Genomic DNA, 24,830 nt, shown 5'->3' with positions numbered 1-24,830 from the left:
GTTACTATAGGTCAATGTGTCCTTCCACACGTGTGTTTCTGTGATCTTCCAGCAGCAGTAACGGGGACTCAGCCGGTCTGTGTGCTGTCAAACTCATTTATTCTGTCGTTACACGCCTTAATATTTCTAATATGCTAAAGTCGGTGGTCCGCGCGGTGGGAGCCGCTGTCCGCATGTCCTCAGCCACCACGTCCACAGCCCGGGCTCTGCCGCTCAGCTGCCCGACTCTGTGCTCTCCGTGTTCGGCTACAACGCGGCCCTTCACCCGGTCTCTGTGGATGCTGAACAGCAAAGGAGCCTCGTCAGGATACAGGCCAAAACTGTTCAGTTCAAAGGTGTTGCAACCCACGGTGTCGTGTGGATGTGGAGGACTGCACACAGAAGGTGACGTTTGATTTAGAAGACAAGTTAAGCTAAACTAAGCTAAGCTAAGCTAGCTAGTATGAGGCAGTACTGCATGACGAAAGAGCAACAAGCCGTGGGGACAGACCTCAAAATTAAGCCTTAATTCAATTAAATACAACATTTTTTTCATTTACATAAACGTGTAGCCATTAAACACAGTTACATAGGCTGTTGTACCTGTCGCAAGTTAAGCTAACAATCATAGCATCTTGTATCTTTAAACAGTTAGCATTCACCTTGACTGATACAGTCAGTGGATGTAACAAGAAATAATTTTGTGTGGTTTGTGTTGACATGAATCGATGATTAAGTCATGTAACCTGTGTTATACTTTATACAGGTGACAAAGCATTTGGTGATTTCCTGTCTGATGAACTCAAAGAAGAGAAGAAGATCCAGAAAAACAAAACTCTTCCTAAGATGTCTGGAGGATGGGAGCTGGAGATGAATGGCACAGAGGCTAAACTCACAAGAAGTGTTTCTGGAGAGAAGTAAGGCCGCAGCCGCTGGTGATACCACCATTGTCCAGTGATTGAAGGAGAAGTGGTTTACTAAATTAACTTCTGATGTGTCCTCTTTTTGTACAGAATCTCTGTCTCATTCAACGTCAACAACAGCATTCCTCCTAACTTTGAGGAAGAGGCAGAACAAGGTCAGCAGAAGTCAGCAGAGGAAGAGGTGAGACACAGTGAACCTGCTAGTCACCTGATTCTTTAAGTCAGACGTGTGTAAAAATATAAGATGTTGGCCAAATGATGGACTGATTAAAGCTGTTAACGTTCAAGTTTGTACATTGAAATAACTATAATTCTGTTTCTCTGCACAGCCTGAAATTGTGTCAACTCCCAATTTTGTTGTTGAAGTCACAAAACAGGCTTCAAAACATTCCCTGGTGTTTGACTGCCATTTCCCTGAAGACGAGGTAAGTTTAGGTGAAAATGATTGAATATGTCAGATGTGTGATGTTGTTAGCAGCAGTATGTCTCTGACCTTTCTCTGAGATGGCTAAGTTGTGAGGTCATAAAGCAAAGTTGAATTTGCACTTGCAGATGAGTCATGGTGAAGGAGAAGAGGAGAGCGACATCTTTGCCATCCGTGAGGTCAGTTTCCAGCCTGAGGGAGATACAGACTGGAAGGAGACCAGCTACACACTCAACACAGACTCTCTGGACTGGGTAAGACAGGAAACAAAAAGTAATACGCAATTAATCCACTTGATGAGAGATATTGACTGATGACTGAATTGTTGCTGTGTTGTCTGTCAGGCCCTGTATGACCACTTGATGGACTTCCTGGCCGACCGTGGGATCGACAACACCTTTGCTGATGAACTGATGGAGCTGAGCACCGCCATTGAGCATCAAGAGTACATTAAGTTCCTGGAAGACCTCCAAGGCTTTGTCAAATGTAACTAATGTTAGATAGAAGCTAAATTTCACTTTTCTTCAGTACACATCCGGAGATAGGATGATACAGTAAGACTAAAGCAAATGAAAGCACTGAATGATTGATTTGTTCAGCGAACTGAGGAGACTGATAGTAGTGTCTGTGACAGTGAGCTTTGTTGCCAGCAACTGTCACTAAGACTTATCTGCAAACATCTTTCCTTTGGTGAAATGTGACTTTATTTTTCTGTAACTTAAACAACATAGTTTAAATTAAATGTTTAAAGGCCATAAATAATGTAGGTCATGATAATCGTGCAGAAACCGTCATTATAAGAAATGTCTCTCAATTTTAGAGTTCCTGTCTTAACTGCACGGCTTCAGGAGGGTCCAGTCAGTATTTATGAATGTTCACTTTCCAATAAAGGACAAATTTGTCAAGGTGCAAATTCAAAACAAAAATATCAAAAAGTAAACAGTTTACAAAATCAGTCCTCACTTCAAAATGTATGTGACAGCTTCTGGCAATCCTGCTCCGAGTCTGACTTCTAGCTGGGCTTGTTGAGGGAGTTCACGTTGACCAACATTGATTCAACTCTGCCAGACCATAAGACATGAAGTCTACAGTTGAATGATATATATCCATGTATGTTAAGAGAATGGAAGTTCTATGTCCATTAAAACAGTTTGATAAGAGTGGAAGATTATGTTGTTTTTTACGCCAAGTAAGTCAGACCTCCAGGTGTTACTGCTGCTGTTTGAAATGGAGACGTGGACACATGATATTTATTAGAACCAAACAATTAGAACCAAACAAATGACTGAAACCAACCAGCACCATCTGTGAATTCTTCCTGATCAGAGAACATCACTGTTTTCACATTTCTAGGTTACAGGCCTAAAGGAAAATGTGTGAGAGCAAGTCCATAGAAATGCAGAATATTTTAATGTTTAAAGATAAGAAAGGAATCTGCTGTGTTGGCCTGTGTTAAAATACTTCTGTGTTTTACCTAAAATATTCAATGTGCAGTATTTTCTCTGTTAATATTTGACAAAACTCACAGGGGAAGTTGATCCATTCAACTGTCAGAGCTTCTGTGACTTCAGAAAATAGGTGAGTTTCTTGTGTTACAAGTGCAGAAAACGCCCAGGTCAATACTAACAACCTACATACATAAGGTGTAGTACATAAGGTGACAGAGCTGTGACCGGATTAATATTTATTCATGTGACAATATATAAATCACAGCCAACTGTGCATCTAAGCCACAACTGCTCAGTTTAGCAACAAAACATTTCAGACATTTCAGGTCTGAGTTTATTTGGACATTTGAAAGATTATTAACTGTTTATAGAGTTTAGGATGTTGGTGTCGCTCAGTCTTAAACTTCTACAGTCTCTTTATTTATTTTAGAAATGAGACAGGTCTAATGAAATTTTGAAAAGGCTGTGAACACTGGTGGAAGAAGTATTGAGATTTTTAATTTACAACAAAAAAATTGAATTTACTTAAGTGAGAGAACATAAAAGTTATCTGCACAGTTTGATCTGTGAAAGTGCCGGTTCAACATGGTACCGGTCAGTGTTACACGTGTCATACACACAGTACTGTCCCGAGGATGCTTTAAAAGATAATGCCACGAGCAGTTTTTATCGATCAGTGCAGTGAACAGAAAAAAACCTAAATCAAATCAATATCTGAAATCATTATTTGACCACCTTTTGCGTTAAAGCACCAGTTCCCCTCAGTACAGTTAACAGTTGTTCCAGGCACTTGGCAGGTCGATCGTTCCAGCATCTTGGAGCGTCTGATCCCAGACTGACTCCATGACGTTGAGATCAGGTCTCTGCGGGGGCCAGACCATCTGTTGCAGGACTTCCTGGTCGTCTCAAGTCGTTTAAAAACGTGTGCACACCACGTTACCCCCGATCAGCCACAACATTAAAACAGGTGACTGGTTTTAGTGTTGTGGCTTATAGGTGAATTCTTTTACTTAAAAGCCATGAAGCTATGGGAAGTAATTGAAACAAACAAAAAAAAAGTATTAAATCACATTACTGATGGTTCAGAATGAACTCTTTCAGAACAGGCCACAGATATACACTGATCAACCACAACATTAAAACCAGTTACCTGTGTTTAATAATGTGGCTGATCGGTGGATATATTAGTGAAATATGTTTATATACTGTTGGATAATTTAAATCTATCACAATGTATGAACTGATCCATTGTTTTAAAGTCTTGTAATGGAGTTCCATATAGTCCCACAATATTTCTGTCTGACTTCTTCAGTGTTTGAGTAAATGTTCTTAGTTACTTTGCAGTTTAAATGATGTGTTAGGTGGGAATATCTTACTATGCAATTACTGTAAATGATCAGGTTTCTACTATAGTATTTCATTTGCAATCCACAGAGGCCGCCCTGAAAGATGACACAGTCTGTATTAAAGTTATGTATCATTTAAATAGTTTGATTGTTTTTTTCCTACTAGGATTGGTCTATTAATAATTAGCGTCCTCAGCCAGTTGACATAATGATAGTATGCTGTTACACAACAGTGCGCACATATTGTGTTGAGAGGTGTGTTGGGGGGGAGACAGTTGTGTCTCAGCAGCTGACAGATGTGAGCAGACGGCGGCTGTTTGAAGAAACACTGGACCATCTGAAGAAACAGGGGAGGAGTCATCTGAGGAGAGAGTTCACCGTTTGTTGGAGGATACGTCGATAGTGAATGAAAAGGGCAGCATGGCGGGGAAAGAGGGAGTTCGTTCAGCCGGACAGAACCAGCTCCAGGACTCCTCAGACTCGGACTCTGAACCGGAAGGGGAGCCTGTCCGGGTAGCCGGTGCCGGACCGTCCGCCGGGTCCTTCCCCTGCACCCAGGTGATCCACAGCGGACACTTCATGGTGTCGTCGCCGCACAGCGACTCGGTGCCGCGCAGGAGGAAAAGCGGCAGCTCCATGAGATATGACTTTGACACGGTGAACAGGACGTGGTGCCAGACTTACCGGTATGGCCCATTCAGCTCCGGGAGCCTGAGCATCGACCCCACTCTGACCCGCCTGTTTGAGTGCATGTCCCTGGCCTACAGGTGGGTCTTGTCAGGGACAGTATAAAACCCACCTCTGCTCAGTTGAACTCACTTTTAACGTGCAGATTTGACTGTCCCCTTCAGGTTTGCTCAGTCTTTTTTCACTTGTAGATCTGTAAATAGGTTGGTGCCTCATTTGAAGCTCACAACATGGAACTGTTTTGAAAAATGAGCCTGCAGCCTATAATTGATAAGAATATGTACTTTCCCCTGCAGTGATCCCCCTCTGTACATAGTCTGCCTGTGTTTGTGAGAGCCACGCAGTGTTTACACAGAGAGCTCCACGTTAAACTATCAGGGAATGTTTCAACAGATTCCCCTTTTTTAAAACTTGAGGAAGAGTTAAGGTTTTGTTAATGAGTGGATGTGTTGAAAAGAGCAGTTTTGCAGAGTCTTGTGCAACAGCTTGGAAAGTCTTCCCTGAAAACTGGACTTTGATTCCAGTTGGCTGCGCTGGACAGATTACAGTGTAACTGAGGGAAAGGAGAGAAAATCCTGAAAAGATGCCCCTGATTTTTTTTTTTTTTTTAAAGTTGCTTTGACTTAACACAGTGCTGATTTTAGATTAAACCGTTCTTATTGTATGTTATTATATATTACACATCATAAATGGAAAGATACAACATGCCATTTTGCATTTGGAATAGTCCAGTTTTTTAGCTCTTGTCTTGCGACAGGACAAAATGACAGATGTCTGGAGCAAACCTTGAAAAAGGAAGCACCTGCTCTCGCAGTCACGTCGTTCTCTTCAAGAAGTCAGCTTGAGAAAATATCACTTCTGCTTTACCAACTTTTTCTGAAGGGTTGCCGTCAACCTTTGGCCCAAAGGTTGTGCCAATTTTGTATTTTTTGAGATGAATATTGCACAATAAGCCCTGAAGCGAGGACAGTTACCAGTAAAATTTAGAACACAACACCATCATTTACCCTCAGGACATTTACATTAAGTGCTTTAAAATGCACCGTATGAGCAGTATTGTGTGGGAGGTACAATATCTGCACAAACATCTATTTGTCATTAACCAGACTGGTGTTAATTAGTTCTTCTCCTGACAGGTTTTGTCAGTGATATGCTGTCACTGCTGTTTCGGAGTGTCGGACACGCAGCGATGTCACTCCATTAAAACCATGTTGAAAATGACTCCCTCCGGCTTCCTAGCAACTCCCCAAACACTTGACATTGTGAGGCCTCTCCTCAGCACTCAGCGGGCTGAGGGACACTGGACAAAAGTGCAAACAGGCCGGCAGTGAATAAGCTGATTGGGCACCATTAGTCAAAGTCAGGACAGGTTTCCAGCAGAGGTAGCTGTGATGCCACTGATTGATTTTTCCACTGTGTCTTTTTTCTTCTCCAGAGTATCTTGACACTTCTGCATGGCAGTCCCTCTAATTGTTTTTAAAATAAGGAGAAAAAACAAGTGCTATAACAGTGTATTGCACAATGCCCATTATCCATGTGAAAACCACGGTTGCCTTTTCCTTTGCAGCGGAAAGATAGTCTCGCCAAAGTGGAAATCTTTTAAGGGTCTGCGGCTGCTGTGGAGGGATAAGATCCGTCTGAACAATGCCATCTGGAGAGCTTGGTTCATTCAGTGTGAGTCCACCGCTCTTCACCTCCTCTCGCTCACATCTCTCCACTCATGATGAAGAATATCATTACGGGGAAAACCAAGTGACCAAATATAAATGAGGAGTTGAACAAGAACCTACTTTTTCTAGCTGCATTCATGAACCATAGTAAATCTGTCAACGTGTTGATTTTGTCTCTGTGTGTCTGCTGTGTTTAGATGTGGAGAAGAGGAAGAACTCAGTGTGCGGGTTTGTCACCCCGCTGGAGGGCTCTGAGGCTGATGCACATCGAAAGCCTGAAGTGAGTCACATTCAATTTTAATCAAAGTACTACACGTTATTTAAAATTAACCTGACACTTAATGACGCATTATTGTTCATATTGCTGAGTTAAGATGTTTGTATTTTTTACTGACGTGTGATTTGTCTCATGCTCGTGTTTCTGCTTCCTGTCAACAGGCCATCGTGTTAGAGGGCAGCTACTGGAAGAGAAGGATTGAAGTGGTGATCAAGGAGTACCACAAGTGGAGGATTTACTATAAGAAGAGAGTGAGAACTCTTGTTTTTACACGACTCAGCTCTTGTATATTTTTAACCTCTTTAGCAGCGGTAGCTCTGTGGATGGCAGTGTTGGACTGTCGGTTGGTTCGGACTGAAATATCTCAACAACCGCTGGTTGGATTGAATTAAAACATTGTGCAGACATTCATGGTCCTCAGAGGATGAAGCCTACTGACTTTGGAGATTCCCTGGCTTTTCCTATAGCGCCACCAGCAGGTCAACATTATCTCCCAGATGGATTAGCACAAAACTTTGAACAGACACTCTTGGTTCCCAGATGATATATCCTAATGACTTTGGTGACTCCCCTGACTTTTCCTCTAGATTCACCATAAGGTTGGCATTTGTTGTGTTGGAGTGTAACGTCTCAGCAGCTGTTTTGGATGGACCTGCGTGAAATTGGTCCAGCTTTAGTACAAACATCCATGTTCCCCTCAGGATAAACTGTAAATCAAGGTTGAATTTTAAATAGTCAAGTTCTTTGGTTTATGATGATATACCTGCATAACTAATGACACCATCACCCTCAGCTGCATTTTGTGTTTAGTGCTAATTATCAAATGTTAGCATGAATGTGGTAAACAGCACCTGCTACTAGCACGACTCTTGTTTATTTTCAGATCAATAAAACTGTTTCTCTTCTTTTCCTTTGCAGCTCCAGAAAAAGAAAGATGATATTCTATCAATGCTACAAGAGGTATGGAAAAAGACACATCCTGCTTTAATATTAATAAAGTCTCTCTCTACATTCTCTTTCTATATGATTTAGAAACACACTAATGAAGACAAATATTGATTTTGACTCTTGAAGGCTGAAGCTGGCTAATTTACCCATCCTTCAGTGTGTGTGTGTGTGTGTGTGTGTGTGTGTTGGTGACCTGCTAGCATGGTTTACTACTGAATGCAGTTCAACATCATCCAAGTCCTCCAGGTGGCTATTTTTAGCACCTAGATTTAGCCTCCCCTGGTTAACCAGAGAGGGAAAGAGAGGATGAAAAAAAGAAATGAGAAACAGAAACGTGCAAAACAACTTAGTCTTACATTTGTAGGAAACTGACGTATTTTGGTTGCCAGCGGCGACAATACGTCTAACACCTCTTCAGGCACCTCTTCTTTATTCAAGTGAAATAGCTGCAGAATTTAATGCCATTTAATCAAATCTGACCTACTTGGAGCAGCGAGCGCGACGTCACAGTGGCAGAAACAAACAAAAGATCAGGAGGAAAAGAGGAGAAAGGCAAAGAGAAGGAGGGACTCTAGGGAACCACCTCATTCATGATAGTATTCACAGACTGTGAGATGTGCCCCGCACAAGTCACAGCCGTCCCACTCCTCCTTCTCTCACCTTTGTCATCAGCTTTAATCCGGTTTTATTCAGGTTTTCTCACTGGGGACCCGCATTTTAACTGAGGTCAAAATGAAGACCACTGCGATGATAAAACTGTATCTGAGCGTCTGCCTGTAGCTCGGATTGTTTATTGTATTGTGCGGCACTTGAAAGGGAACATATCAGCTCATAGCCGACAGGTCAAAGATCACTAAACCAGCTTTTTATGCTCCGTGTTCCCAAAGTGTTATCTCGCCTCTGACTTCCCAGATTATTGTGGCTGGAGAAAAAAAACAAAACATCTCAGCACCAGGTTGTTGTTGTAATTTTGTTTATGTCACATATTTTATAGCAGTTTCCATCTCGCAAAGCTTCATTTGAAATTTAACTGGCTATATCATTTTAGCATCGAATCTTATTCTCATAAAATCTTTAACAATTGGATTTGTGCAGCTTCATCAACTCAACACCAGGCATCATATTTCAGAAGCGATTCGTGTGCAAATCTATTACAGACACTATTACATAACGTACTACACTGTCACCCCGCATATTAAAACTCAGTCAGTCATTTCGAGAGTGAAACAAAGTCCTGCCAGGCTGCTGATTCAAGTCATAAATAAAGGCCTGAGCAGCAAAGCTGTGCTTCAACAGGGGGAGTGGACTGAGCGACCAATGAGAAGTCTCTCCTTTGATAATGATGGAATATTACTATTGATTTGTAGCCAGGCAAGCAGCACAGCTCTGTTGATACCAATGTTGGCTGTTGATTGGCTGATCCACCGCATTGATCCAGTGTGAAACATCTCAACTACTATCGGATGTGTTGTCATGATATTTTGTACAGACATTCATGGTTCCCAGGGGATGAATACTGGTGATCCCCTGACTTTTCATCTGGTGCCACCGGCAGGTCAGTGTTTATATTTACGCAGTACAGAGTACACAGTACACCTGCGCAGTCGGTTGCAATTCATTATAAAAAAGCTCTGGCATAAATCGAAGCTTTATGAAGTTTATGATGTTCAGTTTTTGGTGACATTGATAGAAATGTGAATATTTTATTATTTGTTTATTATTGAGCTCATATTCAAATTAGTGTTTAACTACATTATATTGAGAAGTTTTGTCAGAATATTAGAAACACCTCTGAATACAAGGAAGTGCAGCACCATCACTAACTTTGACCTCTATGCTAAAACAATTGAATTAACATCTTTATGACAGTATCAAAACTGAACATTAAAGGCATCGTAAAAATGAGGCTTTATGACAGTTGTATTAGATTGTAATAAGCTGTGCAAGTGTACTCAATAAAGTGGCCACTGAGTGTATCACTGCGTTTAAAAGATCGATCCCGAGGATGACTCCTAATGTCTTTAGTGATCCCCTGACTTTTCCTCTGATGTGAGCATGACGCTGACATTTGTAGTTTTGAGTGAAACGTCTCAGCAGCATTCATGTCCCCTCAGGATGGATTATATTAACTGTCATTTCCAGACAAAATTTACAAGTTAGAAATATATATAGGTAACCTTGAACTGAATTAAAAAGAGAGAAAAAAAACATTAATTAAAAACTGTTTACAAAGATTAGTCTTTTTTAGTCTTTAGTTAAAAAAAGGGGACTGGTTACTTGTCTAGGCTATTCTGTAGTTATGAAGCTCCTTCTGTCCTCTTTCTCAAGCTTCTCCCTGGGGAAACACAGCAATAGTTGGTCAGCAGATCTGAGACTATGAGCAATGGTGTAAGGAGTAAAAAGGTCAGTGATGTAGGATGGGCAACGCTGACCAGTGTCTTAAAGACAAGCATTAGAGTTTTAACATCAACTCTGGACACGACAGGTAACAAGGGCAGGGGGGAAGAAATAAAATCCTCTCTGCTAATGTAATTTAAAGGTTCCATAGGCCTTCTATTATTATAAAGCAGGTATAGGTTCTATATTAATAATGTGAGTATTGCACAAACACATATATTCAGAAACTGAGCCTTAAAACAGGCCTTCAGGATTTCCTGTAACTTTGTGATGTCACAACAAAGCCCCAATCCCCGCCCACCTGGACCCACCATCCAAACCTTCCAGGATTTGGTTTCTCTGAGTGTTTTTACCTGAAATCTGCTATTTTTCTATTGGATCACTCAGAAAACAGTCAGCCAATCAGAAGAGAGGCTCAGAGCCTCCTCTCTTCTGATTGGCTCACCGACCTGTTGTTACTAGAGCTCCAGAGAGAAGCCTGAGAGAGGAGATGGAAAACTACACTGAGATGGTTTTTGGTTCTTAAAAGCACAAATATATCTTATTATGGATCAACACTTGAAAAAAAACCCAGAAGAAGAAGAGGAAAATATGGAACTAGGGCTGCACGATATGCAAAAACAATCATATTGCGGTTATCTTGGCAGATGTTGCAATTGTGGTTTCAGTTGAATGGTCGTTTTCCTTTTCATTTTCATTTTCACTTGAAAAAATATAAAAATGATGTTGATGTGATTTTTGGTCTTGTACCAAACAAACATTGTTCCTTTACGTCTGGAGAATATGATTTTTAGGCCGGGGCGTCTCTGTAGCGCCACAACGCTTACGATGCACAACGTTGTGACACATTTTACCTGTATCAAAACAAAATCACAGCTCCTGTGATTTGGATATTGCACTTGGCCATATTGTGATTTCGATTGTATTTTGATTTGTGCAGCCCTATATGGGACCTTTAATTTCATCTTTTCGCTATCATCTCGCCTCATCTCACATTATGACATTACAAGTTAAATTCTATGCGACGGCCCACCTAGTTGCAGGAAAGCCCTCAAGAAATGTAAATGATGACCATCGGAAGTGAGAAATTTGGAGGCGCTCATATGCATGTATATTCTTTTTCTTCACTGAGGCAACAGCAGTTAGTGTTGTTAGGGGCCTCAGGTCTTCCTGTTTGTCTGCACGTGAATGTGACTGCCAGAATTAGGTCAGGGACAAAAGGCTTCTGCTCTTGTTGAAATGATGAGACATCAAAATAACGAAGTGAACAAAGCCGAAATAATCATAGCCTGTTAGGGGCTAGTGTTTTTGAACAATATGTCAAAGAGTGTTTTCATTTTCATCATGCACTGTAACCACACACACACATGCATATGCACACAACAATCTTACCTCATTTCCACTTGTACTCACTTATATTCTCCCTCAAAGAAAACAAATCGAGAGGTAAATAAATAATTTACTGGGGGGCATGTCGTGTGCTTAGACGTAATCAAAACAGTTTCCGGCTCAATCTGGGCTTCCCTATAAATGTGGCCTCAGATTTAGAAGTGGAGGGTAAAGACAAGAGGATCAGGGTGAAGCGAAGCATCTCAAACAGAGGGAAAAGGCAGAGTTCTAGAGCTTCATTTTCTGTGAGTTTTTTTTTTTTTTTACTGGGTTTCAAGAAGAGAATAGACACTTGGACAACGTTAACATTACGTTTCTGGCTCTCTGAATGCGATAATGGAGGAGATGCAACTGCTAAATGTGTGTAATTTTGTTTTTGTAAGTGTAATTGAGTGGGGGAAATTTGTTTTCTTGCTGTTTTGATGTTAGCATTTTAGTGAGTCTAGTTGTACTTTAATTTTGCACATGACTTACTAACTAAGAACCAAATGGCATCAGTGCATCTTTTTGCATTCAGGCCTTTTCAGCCCTGTTTGTAGACAGCACTCTAACAGATAGATCAGGGATTGACTCAGTGTGTCACTTCATAGAAGTTGGTCCTGTAAAGTGTTTTGATCTCTTCCTGATACACTCCAGGGTCAGATCTGCCAGGCCAGGCTGGAGAAATGGTCCAATCAGATGTACCAGCAGCCTGAAGCTGCACCGGTCGAGGCCCACATGTTTGACCTGGACTGCTTTCTGTCCGACATCTCCGACACCCTGTTCACCATGACGCAGAAGCCATGTCCCTGGGCCAGTGACCGACACAGCAGTGAGTAGTCCACACTCTGAAGATTGCAAATTGACTTTCAGCTGTGACTTTGCACTGAAACAAAATACTGTGTCAAAGGGTTAAAAGTGATTGATAGTAAGGATGAACAACTGGTGGCCTGTGGGCTGCATGACAAGATTAAAACATGTCCTCATTTACCATGTGGATGCATCGTTTGGCTGAAGATTAATCTGAATCCCCAAAACTTTGTTTTAATCATTTTTTATCAAATGACTGTCAGAATTCATAAACCCAGCTTTATGCCGTCTCTGCCATGAGCAGAAGCCTACGGGTAGATAGAAACTTCAGGATAGATCAGCCGAGATGTGGAAACCCAACTTAATAACTATACTTAATGTTTTAAAGCTCCTGAAAACCAGTTTTCCAAATTTCAGTGTCTCAACATAAATGATGGGATCTCACATGATAACATTTTCAAAGATTGAACAGTTTTTTTTTTTTCCCAGTTTTTCCCAATCAGTTCTGATCAAGTCACACAGATACAGTCCTGAAGATTTGATAGATAAAACTTCAGGATTTTATTTCCATAGCTATAAATTTGGTTGTTGCTTATTTAATCATGACTGTTTAAAGGAATGATTTGTTATTTAGGGAAATAGATTTACTTGTTTTCTTGCTGAGATAATCAACACCACTCTCATCTGTCCATTCAATATAAGATTACAGGCAGGAGAGGTTAGCTTAGCTTTAGCATAAAGACTTGAAACGGAGAAACAGTCCAACTATGTCCAGCTACCAGCACCAGGCTCGACTAAACCTCAAGACAGTCTTCTGGCCGGTTGTAGGGACTACTGTTAGCTGATGTCAACCTCACGGTAACAACAAGACTCCAGGAAGTCACTGTGTTAGTCCACAAATAACTTCCCATAATGCCACAAATTTAGTTTTCACACTTCAGTTTTTGTATGGATTCAATCATTTGTGAGCCAGGGCTTCTGGTAGGAGGACTTTCTCACCTTCAGACAGAGTCAGTCCAGCTGTTTCTCTCTACTTCCTGTCTTTATGCTAACCTATGCTAACCAGCTGTTGGTTGTAGACTTACAGTGGAACGAAAACATAAGTGAACCCTTTGGAATTATCTGAATTTATGTATAAATGTGTCTTTAAATATGATCAGATCTTCATCGAAGTTACAATAATGAACAAACACAATCTATTTTAACACAATCTATACTGAATGGTCAGATATTAGAGCGGTATCGATCTTTCCATCTAACTCTCAGCAAGAAACTAAATTGGCATTTATTCTAAAATGTTGAACTATTCCTTTAATCTCATAGAAAAATACTTCTTCAGGGGATTTAAGGTTTTGTGCCACTGTCACATTTTCATCACTTGGTGCGGCCTATGGTCACATTGGTCAGCATTCAGCCAGAGGAACCCACCCTACAAATAAGGAAATTCCCCATGATGAAAGACGACCTCTCAACAAGACACACTGACGGACGCGCTCACACGTATTTCTTTATTGTGTTCTCTTCCTCCTCAGCCTACACCAGCAATGCTGATATAATCCAACCAGGCCTGACTCCACTGCAGCCCAACTTGGATGATTTCATGGATATACCAGGTACTTGCTACCTGTCTGTCTGTCTGTCTGTCTGTCTGTCTTCAGGTATTGTCATAGAATGGCAGCAGATCAATATTTCCCATTGATTTTGGTTGCAAGTGCTCATCTTTGTCCAGCATAGTTCATTATTGGATAACAGTATGACACATTTGTGTTTGATTCAGTGAAGAAAAATATATTTTATAACAGATAGAAAATGTCTGAACTGAAAGACTCAAATTTTCAGCCACTGAGTTTTGTGTTTTTATGCAAAGCCACAATTCTAGGCTTGGATCCTGACCGACTTTTCCCCCACAAAGACAAAAAAATCAAAATAAAGAGTAATTTATTCTGGTATTAAGTCTTTACATCTAATTAAATTACTTCATTAAGATATTTTATATTCATTTTTTATGTGTTTCTGATGGGCGTTGCACAAAGAAAATCTGTTCCTGAAAGGCAAAGGCACTCCTTCTTTTTATGTGCTGTATGTGCAGTTTATTATTTGGTCCTCTGAGGTTAAAGGGGGGTCAGAGGCAGGTTTGAGCCTGGAGAATGAGGAAGTGGAAGAGGATGTGTTTAACCATGACCCTCGGCTCTGAAACCACCTATAAGGCGGTGGATAAAACTTAGTGATGGGCTGGGAGACGGTGGAATTTCCTTCTCTGAGACGAGCTCTGGATGTTCTCTGTTTAAAGTCCGGTAGAAGTTCTGATGAAGCTTGACTTTGTTTGTCTGAAGTTTTTGGTTTAACACTAACACCGGTTCCTACAAGTAAATTATTATCAAATCAAGTGGCTGTAATCAATATTTTAATATTAACTGCATCAAATGATTATGTGTAATATGAAGAGGAACGCTTACAGTGACAAACTCACTGGAAATGATCACATAATGCTGCAGTTCTTTGTTCTACTGAATGTCATAGCAACATTCAGCTCATTGATTTGATTTTTGGGACCACGACTTTACTGTTTTGGTTCACTCTCACCACTGTCAGAGCATTGTTTTTACCTGCTCAGCAACCAACTGGTGAATGCAGTGGAGCTTTAAACATCCAAAGAGCCTGATATTTCCCTCAGGAGTTGGTGGAGACCAAACACAGAGCTAAAAGAGAGGGAACACTGGACTACCATTCATCAGCTGGGCAGACATGCAACTACAAATGAATGCTCATGTTGCTTTGTATCTGCTGGATGTCTAAAGAGGCAGCTGTTAGCTAACTTATTAACTTCAAGTTGATAACATCTGAGCGTTTTGTTTACAGCGTGTTTCTACTGACACCGAGTGGCAAAACAATTAGTTAATGCAGGGTTAGGTAAACATCTTAGTGAAGTAAACCTAGGATAAAATGTAGAGCAACAGTAAATCTAAACAGCAGTCTTAAAGACCAAGTCATTAATATAATATAATATAATAAAATATAATATAATAACTCACTCTGAATTCTGAATCCTCCTATAAGTTAATACTTGATATGTGCCTGAGAGTGTGAGAGGCAGGGAAGGTTTTTTGCCTCGGGCTGCTCCTCTTGAGAGCAAACAGTTGGCCTGCAGCAAGACACAGACAGCAGAGGAGCTTCGTACAGGAGGGAGGAAGCAGGTTGGAGTTTAGTTCCTTGCTCAGGGGCACAATGACTGTGGTTGTTTTGGCCTGTGTGTTACTTTCAGTGAAGCAATCCAACAGCCCTCTGGCTACAAGTCAGCCTTTGTAACACACAAACAACCTGCTGCCCACTGTTGTAATATGTGTGTGTGTGTGTGTGTGTGTGTATGCGCGCGTGTGTGTGTGTGTGTGTATGTGTGTGTGCGTGTGTGCGCGCGCGCGTGTGTGTGTGTGTGTGCGCGCAGCTTCAGGACACAGCATTGGCAGTGTCCTGAAGGGATCAGCTGTCTGCCTCTCGTTTGGTCACAAGGTCTAGGGAGCTGGTGAGTGTCTGTCAGAGTGACACTGCCATGCATTAAATGTATTCAGAGCCTTCGTCAGAGCTCCTCTCAAATGGAAATACAGACCACTCGTCTGAGGCAGCGTGCCGTGCCAGTAGTTACAGAGATGAAAACACAGACACACTGGTACGTATTTGTGGATTGTACAACACTTATTGTGCGGTGTTTACAATGCTTGTTTCGTGCTGGGTTCTGAATACTGTACATGTTGATGATCGGTGTTCGGTTCCACACAGATGAAGTGAGTTAATATTTGTCTGCTCAGCTGCTCAGAAAACTCGGTTTGAATTGAGAAACTGTTTTTAATCACAGATGGCAGCCTGCCACAGTCGGTTGCCAGCATGGCTCCAGAAATATGTGACCTGGCAGATATAAAAGCAAATACCACGAGTGACCACCACCTACAGAGAGCTCTGCGCTGTTTTGGAGGGTGACCTGCTGTCGGATGTCTTGGCTCAGTGCTCTTACTCTCTGTTTTGTCGTTTGAATTTCCAAAATGAAGCTATGACTGTGATGTCAAACTGCAGACAGTAATAATTTCAGAATATACACAGCGTTTGAGGTAGGTTGAGAGTAAAGATTCGTTCTCTAAATTTGGTAATCACCTTTCATTTGTCTGCAGACTTCTTCAGGCTGAACTGTGTGCAGACTAAACTTAATATGTATGTTATTTATCAACTCACCTGTATTACTGTGAAGTTAAATGACTGTAATTAAGACCCTTCACATTTAATGTTTGTGGTGAAAGTCTGGACTAAACCTCAGTCACTCAACAGGTTCTTCTGGAGAACATAGGGTAGATCAGTGGTTCTCAAACCTTTTGACATCATGGACCTAAACTGGCGCAAATGAGACCACATTTATTACAGAAAGTGTTTGAAGCCCCATGACCAAATTATGTCGAGAGATTTACATCCCAGTGATGATATAAACTGGTAGATTTTCCAGTATCTTGTGTGGACTGAGGTGACGTCATACTTTTACATGTTATGTTAGAAGGAATATTTTGTCGCGGCGGCTCGGACTCACACCTGGATTCCTCTTTTACAAACCGTCATAACCCCTGTTTCTTTAGAAGTGACAGTTTGATTAACAGCACGTGTGGTTTTCTCAGATGTCTTTATGAACTACAGGGGCCAGTCCTCCGAGCAGACTGGTTTTGCTGACTGTGGTTATTTTGAGAGCTCCTCCAGCACGGCGTTCGCTCCAGTTCCCTCCCCCGTGGTAACGGCTCCTCAGCTACTGATCGACAGCCAGCTGGCTCAGGTACTGCTGCTGTTAACAGCTCCTCTCGCATGTGAGACGTATCGCTGCGGAGGTATTTCATTAGAAACTAATAGCACTATTTTTTAATCGGTAAAATACACTTTCTTTTCCAGCCCAATCTGTCGTCTGACAGTTTGCCTCAGCCCTCCCCATCCAACACCCGGCCAGAGCAGACCAGGCCAGGCGAGGACTGCGGCGACTACCACCCATCCAGCATCATATCCGGGGCCATGCCATATGGACACCAGTCGTTCCCCGATCCACCTGTTTCTATAGCGTTCACCACCAGCATCGAGCAGCCGGCCTCTGCTAGCGTTCCTTTTCTGTACCCGCTGCCATGCCACAAGTTTGGTTACTACACAACGACCAACGCGACCTCCACTGTCATTACCCACACCGCCTCCACCGCGGGGGCCCAGGGCTCGGCGCACCAGGCTCACAGCTTCCCACACACAGGGGACACGTACCCCCAGGTTCCCTTCCCCTCTCTTAGTTACCCTGCTGCCGTGTCTGACCCCGTCCAGGCGACGCTGCCCTCTGTCACCGCGCCCCACTGCTTCTCAGTCCCGGAGCAGGTGACTGTCACAGGGGTCAGAGGGAAGCACAAGCAAAAGACGGGAGGAGTGAGGACAGTTAGCGCCTCTGTAGCTCTGTCTTGCCCCCAGTCCACTGCCCCCACACCCACGAGCTGCCTTGCTAAACTTCTCTCCTCCAGCGCCCGTGAACGTGAGTCCGCTCTCTCCCTCGTTCTGTCTTTGACATCGGTTATTAATTAGAAGAAATGAGAGGGATCGTGTTTCTGTCAGAAGAAAAAGACTATTGTGTTTTGTGCTTTTCAGGGAAGCCATCACTGGGATTTGATTCTACTCTAGTTCCAGCCAAAGGTCAGAGGTCAACATCTCCCAGCTCTGCGGTGAGTCGTTCCTTATACTGATACAGTAACGGGCCTGGTACAGCATCTCAACAACAAATCAGTGACTGACTTAAAGGAATAGATTGATGTGTTTGCTTTCTTGTAAAGCGTTAGAGACGACTGATGCCACTCGTATGTCTGAGCAGTGAATATGAAGATTCGACTGCAGTTAAAAAAGTTCAAGTTTAGTAAATAGTTTGAGCTGTTAAAGAGGATCCAGAGTCATTATGTCTGTTTGGGGTCTCAGACACCACATCACTCCCCCTCCCTAAACCCTAAATAAATCTATTTGGATTTCTGTTATTTGTTCTCTAACTCAACAGTTTGTTCATAAGATTTCCAACAGTGATTTTAAACCTCCCTACATGTGAGGTTTGAATCACGTCAGAAGACAAGAAAGAAAAATTTAAAGGGGGGAAATGATTTTACAGTTATTATTATTTTTGCACATTTAACCGTGGTGCCTGTGGGACCCCACGTAAATACGATCTAAGCAAAAGACGAGGTTTGAAAAGCTTTGCGCTGCGTTTCTGACAGTAATTTCATGCTTTAGTTAATTTGTGTAGGAGTAGCTGTAGCTGAAAACTTGAACTTTGTGCTCCAGTGACCTCTCCTGTTCAGATGCCCTAAATGGAAGTTGGCTCAAATGAAAGAAAACACATTGTGGTTCACTATCACACATCAAGTCTTCTCAGGGTTCTATCTCACTCTACCATTAAACTTAAGTTAGAAACTAACCTAAACATGTATAAACTAAATGCTTTTGTATGACAACACATTCTCTGTTGTTGTTCAGCAGTCAGGCAGCAGCGCGCATGTTGCAGGAGCTTCATCGCAGCTGCAGCATGGAGCTGGCTGGCCTGCAGGGATCCCAGTGTTGACACCTCTGCACAGTCAGAGTGCCACCCTGGCTCACAGCGGCCCGCACGCCAGCACCTCCAGAGGCTTGGCGGTGTCGACCCTGCTCACCCACAGCTCCACCCACACCGGCACCACCCTCCTCATTCCCAAGACCGAGAAACTATCTCCTGTCCAGCTCTACGGCACAGACAGGAGCACCTTAACTGGTAATGATGAGCTTTTTGTACAACTGGTCGGCCTTCAGTTCTGCGGAACATGCAAGTGATGTGAAAACAGACACCAAAATCTAGCGCTTCATGCCAATACACTCTATGGAGCTTCATGGGCATCTGGTCAAAGTGAGTTTATAAGCAGCTGTTAGTGTCAGTTAATGTAAATAAATGGCGAGCAGCAGTTTATTGTGCAGAATCAACAACATAGGTAAGTGTTTTATACTGAAAATAATTTAAAAAGATAAGAATAACTCTTTCTACACAATATTTAATTATGATTCATTTTTAAAGTTCATTAATCTACAGCCATAACATAATTAAAAAAAACATTATTTTTAATGAGGACAAAGCTTCTGGTTTGTTATTATGTTTTTGTGGAGCTCAGAAAATGAAAGTCAAAGATGTGACTGTAAATATATTCGAAGTTCAATCATTCAAATGACGTGTTATAACAAATACAGAGCTTTGTTGAAGACGCGGTGAGGAAAGTGTCCGGTGCTTCACGGGGAAGATGGGTACATGCAGATAAGTGACCAAAACAAAAGTGGAAAACAAAGCAGTTAAAAATTAAAATGGCTGGTGAAAGATAAATTGAAGAGTAAAATCTCAACTGATTAGTGGTTAAAAAGAAGCAAAAAAAGTTTTTTTTTTTTTCATTTTCTTACCAACTGATTGGAGGTTCAAGGAAAATTAAAAAGCTTTCTCTTTCTTTGTGACTTGTCTGATAACCATTTCAACTCAACTCAACTTCTCTGTCACGTTTGGATAATTACCACTCAGCGCACATCGTGGTGTCTACTTCAAATGATCACATCTCTCAGCACACGGAGGATTTTGGCTTTTTCTTCACGTTCTCATCAGTTGCGAGGGAATAAGCTTGTTGTCGAAGTCAGTCATGTAGTTAAACTCCCATTGTTGTCCCGGAGAGATTTTGAGGTCCTTGTAAATAAGTGGTTTGTGTGTGAAGATGTAGACATGATCTAGTTCAGTGGTTCTCAAAGTTGGGAATAAATTATAATATATAATTTATTTTCACTCTAATTCCATTCATAAGTAACACAGTGACAGGATGTATGACTGTTTTGGTCGCGGGTTTAAACACTTTCAGTAAAAAAAATCATCTAAAAGCAAAAATCTTCTCAGATGGGATCTGTGGTCTCATGTGTGTCAGTTTATGGACCTTGATGTGAGAAGGTTTGAGAACCACTGATCTAATTTACCAGGAAATATTTGTGGTAAATGTTGTTATCTTTGTTTGTTCTAGTGAATTTTCCAGAACATCCCGGCCGAACATCACCACCCAACCCTTTAGACAAAGCCTCCAACCCCGAGTCCCCGCAGTCCGGCTTCTCAGGACATGGAAAGATAGAATCAAGTAAGGTAGGACATACTGTCTCATTCAGTCTGCTTTTAAACAGTACAGCGTGGCATTGAGGAGTCCTTGTTGAGTGCTAAATATAATATATATATAATATATAATATAATAAATATATAAAAGTAATAAATAATGAATATATAAAAGTACAGAAAAGTGATTGTTGACCCAGCAGGTCACTCTCAGTGTGATGAACTCATTTCTGAGCTGTGTTATCTGCAGCAAACAGAGACCAGGAGGATAACTCACATCTCAGCAGAGCAGAAGAGGCGTTTCAACATCAAACTGGGATTCGACACTTTACATAACCTTGTGACAACGCTCAGCTCTCAGCCAAGCATAAAGGTACTGTGAGAGGATGTGCAGCTGCAGTAGAGATAGATGTTTTTGAAGGTGGAGGCAGAGTTTAACTGGAAAACTTTGACATGTAAATGCAGAGAAAGACACATCATATTATTATTATTATTAGGAATATCTATAATAATTGTGGTGTGTGGCTGACGTGGTGATCCCCTCTGTCTGCTGGCACAGATCAGCAAAGCCACCACGCTGCAGAAGACGGCTGAGTACATCAGTAAGATGCAGCAGGAGAGAGCTCAGCTGCACGAGGAGGCTCAGAGACTCCGAGAGGAAATCCAGGTCCTCAACTCTGCCATCAAGTGAGTGTGTGTGTGTGTGTGTGTGTGTGTGTGTGTGTGTGTGTGTGTGTGTGTGTGTGTGTCTGCATTTCCACCAGGACTGGTTGGATATCCTGCATTGATGAAGAACACTTTGTTTTCGGTGCAGAGAAGTGCTTTATCATCAGTGGAGGACTAACACATGTTCACATCTGCTCTGTGCATTGACTCACAGTTAACCTACAGTTAGAGCCGTATTTGTTAAATGTGACACGCAGCTGTTTATAAGCATTTTATCATGCATTGTAAACTGGTGATCAGGTGATTGCATTGCAAATTAAATCCCTACTACTGGTGAAGAAACTGATAATGAGCTTCAAGAGATGTCTTCTATTTTCTGTCAATGTGATGAAGTTTGGTCGTGACAAACAGCAAACATTCAAAACTAAAGGATAGATAGATAGAGAGAGAGAGAGAGAGATAAATGGTCTATCACATTTTCAAAATAAAATAAAATAAATTTAGCTGACTAAAAGCTCTGCTTCAAAGTAAGAGTACTTCATAGAAATGTAGTTGAGTCAAAAGTACAATATTTGTCTTTAAGTGTAGTGAAGTAAAAGTCAGAAGTTTCCAAAGAAAAAAAAAACTTAACTAAAGTACAGATACTCTAAAAGTACTCAAGTAAATGTACTTTGTTACTGTCCACCTCTGCTACTTTATTATGACACGCATGCTGTCAGTTGTGGTGTGGGCACTGTTGACTCATTGTGTCTGTCCATGCAGTGCGTGCCAGCAGCAGCTACCAGCCACCGGCGTGCCCATCACACGGCAGCGCTTTGACCACATGAGGCAGAAGTTCAGAGAGTACGTCCAGGCACAGACTCTGCAGAACTGGAAGTTCTGGATCGTATCCTTATGAATGTAAATCTGCCAGAGGTTAATTAAAACATCACACTGCCACAGACATGACTTTAAAAACTTACTTAACTTTGCATTAAAAATTACCAGAGTATAATTAAATGTTGTGTATTAAATGTACCCATCTATTCCTGTGGGAGCTTCTCATGTTTCAGTACAGTATTTGGCTGCAGCGTCATTTGGCTTCTTCAGCCTTTGGAGGAATTTCAAATTATGTTTTGTTTCCAAAACCTTTTTTCTTTCAATCCAAATGAGCTTATTACGCCAAGCATTATGCCAATCTGGATAGATACTGATAAGGATAGTGTTTTTAAAGTGTGGCAGGAAAAACATCCTCTGAAATTTAGTCTTTGGTCCAGTGCATATGGTAAATTTCCAAACGGGGGTTTTGTACTGATTTAAGTTTAACACTGGAGTTTCAAATCAGAAAAAGCACATAATGAATCTCGGACCTGTCAGTGTAATCAGACAGAGAAAACAAATGTCTGTGTGTTGCATAAAAAGTGTTGTATGTAAATTTAATACATAACTCTTTCATTAATAATCACCTAATCCGCTGGCCTTATCTTGCAGGCGAGATAAGAAGATTAACAATTTTATCATATTTGTGTGTGCGCAAAAACACAACGGGGTGTGGGTGTTTCATCTCCATGAATATTGAGGTATTTTCTTTGGTTCCTCTAGAGATTGCACTTTTGTCTTTATCTGGTCTGATAGTATTCTAAATTAAAAACACAGGTTTCCCATGAGGGTTATTTTCTCTTAGATTCAAGATAGAAACGTTCACCAGATATTTGTCCACTAATTTAATTTTTTTGTTGACCACTAGTTTAATGCTACTTCTTATTGTTCTTACTGTCAACAAATAACACAAAAACTGACAATGTATTGTTTCCAGTAGCAGATACTGTGTGTATCCAAAGCCTGATCCATCATATTCCCATGTGCCATAGAGCTCCAGTGTGAACATTTTTAAACAGACATTAATAAGCTACATCTTTGCACTCGATATGTTCTTTTATTAACACGAACATGGGCACTGTAGTTTATTTTGAGTCCATCACATCTACCGTTCTGCTGCTGTAAATATTCATTAGCCAAATGAGTGTCAATTTGCAGCTGAAAATAGTCCCGAACAAATTCACTATGTCGCCCTGTTTGAGTCACATTCGTTAAAAACTGCAATATGAAATTGCTAAGCCTTTTTTAATGAAACTTTTTAAAGATTCATGTCTGCAGTAGGAGCCAATGGGTTCTGGCTGAGTGCCACAGACAGGGTAGAGAAGTCAGAGATGATTGAGAGATACACTCACACATTGTTGGCTTTGTTCTTTTTTTGGGATATAAGCTGTAGAATAACACCAGCGTTATCTTTTAAACACTATAAAACACTTTGCTGATGAAAATTCATGAGCTCACGTGTCGTATTTTTGACGAGCCAGACGTCTTTCCTCAACACAGCGTCAGTTCAGTATCATCATCGAGCCGCTGTTTGAGTCCTATAACGGGATGGTGTCCACTGCCAGTGTGGAGGACCTGTGTCGATCCACTCTGTCCTGGATGGACCAGCACTGCTCCCTGCCTGCCCTCAGACCCAGTGAGTCCAGTAGAACCGGTTACAACTATGCAGACGTTAAACCATGTGTTATTATCTGTAATTTGTGTTTATCATTTCTTTGCGTGTCCCCTCAGTGGTTCTGCGTTCACTCCGTCTCCTGAGTACCACCACAGCCATCCTGACAGACCCCAGCCTACTGCCAGAGCAGGCCACTCTCGCCGTCACCCAGGGCGACCCGGTTGCTGCCATGGACAACTCCTTACAGCCCGCTGCTCGGGACAATATACACCCCATGTGACCCAGAGAGACAGACTGAGTGGAACTTAACTGGAGCCCAACACAATGCACAGGAGACCACGGGTCAGAGGGGAGTCTGGTGTAATTAAAAAAGACTCAACACTAAGCCTGGAGACTGTTAATAATCATATTCCAATAAAACTCACCAGCTGCAAAAAGAATGTATTCCTCTACACCCAAAAATCATAGGCTGTAATATGCACTTGTGATTATTTCTCAGCATCAAAATAATTTTCTTTGGAAGAGCAGAAGTTGAGATGAGTGTAAGGAAACGTCAGTTACTGTGACTGTGATGAATGGCTTCATTTTCTGTTGAAATAATTTGGTGACATCAGTTAACAGCTGCATTTATTCTCAATTACTTTGACATCTCAGGTTATCTTTTCTGTGTATTGTTGCCCTCAATTATTGACCTTTGCTCAGTGTAACATACCCTCCAACTACAAGTCACATTAATCTTCAGCTTTATTGGGTACCACTCACTAGTGCAAGTATTAGGGGGGAAAAAAAGTAAAAATTAATTGTATTATTTGAGAATATTAAGTTCAGTGGTTCTCATAGTGGAGTCTGCACCGCCAGGGCTCATTATATTATGATACCACCCTCTTATCATGTGAAAATAAGGATGGCTGCTTTGACTGGAGATTTCAGTCTGTCAGTTATCAGATGTGCAATTTTGTACTAAACCGTAACAAGACATGTGTTATTTTGTTCCTTAGAACCCGGGGCCGGTTTCACAAAGACAGACTTTGACTGTGGATCAGATAAAACAAACAGTCAGATCTTCAGATAGATGTCTAAATTTATCTGTTGCACAAAGCAGTTCAGTTCTTGACTATCTTAAGCCAGACTGTGGTACAATGAATTCTGGGTAAATTCCAGCTCGGTAGACTTTTTTCAATTTAAAAAAAGATGGCTGATTGAATAAGAGCATCCAACCGCTCAGCTCCATTTACCCCAGCAGAACATGTTTGTCTTTTGGAAGAGTTCAGCGGTTA

At 41.5% G+C, this 24,830-nt stretch overlaps 2 protein-coding genes across 4 annotated transcripts; both read left to right on the top strand.

The window, feature by feature from the left end:
- c1qbp (complement C1q binding protein) lies at nt 1-2,486 on the top strand. The gene is made up of 6 exons (XM_022746037.1): nt 1-384; nt 746-896; nt 993-1,083; nt 1,232-1,327; nt 1,455-1,580; nt 1,671-2,486. The coding sequence occupies exons 1-6, from the start codon at nt 132-134 to the stop codon at nt 1,818-1,820; spliced, it is 867 nt and encodes a 288-aa protein (XP_022601758.1). The 5' UTR covers nt 1-131; the 3' UTR covers nt 1,821-2,486.
- Nucleotides 2,487-2,584: 98 nt separating this feature from the next.
- Nucleotides 2,585-24,149, top strand: LOC111222332 (carbohydrate-responsive element-binding protein-like). Of its 3 annotated transcripts, none has more exons than XM_022746034.1 (17): nt 2,585-4,806; nt 6,375-6,481; nt 6,675-6,757; nt 6,916-7,005; nt 7,673-7,714; nt 12,125-12,299; nt 13,810-13,890; nt 16,930-17,081; nt 17,195-17,807; nt 17,921-17,994; nt 18,791-19,061; nt 20,332-20,447; nt 20,665-20,787; nt 20,974-21,101; nt 21,843-21,966; nt 23,445-23,574; nt 23,670-24,149. In XM_022746034.1, the coding sequence occupies exons 1-17, from the start codon at nt 4,541-4,543 to the stop codon at nt 23,831-23,833; spliced, it is 2,739 nt and encodes a 912-aa protein (XP_022601755.1). In that variant the 5' UTR covers nt 2,585-4,540; the 3' UTR covers nt 23,834-24,149. The 3 variants fall into 3 exon arrangements, with proteins under 3 accessions (XP_022601755.1, XP_022601754.1, XP_022601753.1); XM_022746033.1 differs by having other exon boundaries at nt 2,585-4,887; nt 18,794-19,061; XM_022746032.1 differs by having other exon boundaries at nt 2,585-4,887.
- Nucleotides 24,150-24,830: the final 681 nt, after the last annotated feature.

The sequence above is a fragment of the Seriola dumerili genome, unplaced genomic scaffold (assembly GCF_002260705.1).
Source record: "Seriola dumerili isolate Sdu_G_001 unplaced genomic scaffold, Sdu_1.0 BDQW01000091.1, whole genome shotgun sequence".
NCBI lineage: Eukaryota > Metazoa > Chordata > Actinopteri > Carangiformes > Carangidae > Seriola > Seriola dumerili.
This window is presented reverse-complemented; position numbering and strand designations above follow the sequence as displayed.

What these genes read in the sequence shown, in the direction of transcription:
- c1qbp (XM_022746037.1), top strand. Translation starts at nt 132, where the DNA reads ATGCTAAAGTCGGTGGTCCGCGCGGTGGGAGCCGCTGTCCGCATGTCC. An exon ending in AGAAGTGTTTCTGGAGAGAA is followed by an intron (nt 897 to 992) that starts GTAAGGCCGCAG and finishes CTTTTTGTACAG; the next exon opens with AATCTCTGTCTCATTCAACG. An exon ending in ACACAGACTCTCTGGACTGG is followed by an intron (nt 1,581 to 1,670) that starts GTAAGACAGGAA and finishes GTTGTCTGTCAG; the next exon opens with GCCCTGTATGACCACTTGAT.
- LOC111222332 (XM_022746032.1), top strand. Translation starts at nt 4,541, where the DNA reads ATGGCGGGGAAAGAGGGAGTTCGTTCAGCCGGACAGAACCAGCTCCAG. An exon ending in ATGCACATCGAAAGCCTGAA is followed by an intron (nt 6,758 to 6,915) that starts GTGAGTCACATT and finishes TCCTGTCAACAG; the next exon opens with GCCATCGTGTTAGAGGGCAG. An exon ending in CCTGCCTGCCCTCAGACCCA is followed by an intron (nt 23,575 to 23,669) that starts GTGAGTCCAGTA and finishes GTGTCCCCTCAG; the next exon opens with TGGTTCTGCGTTCACTCCGT.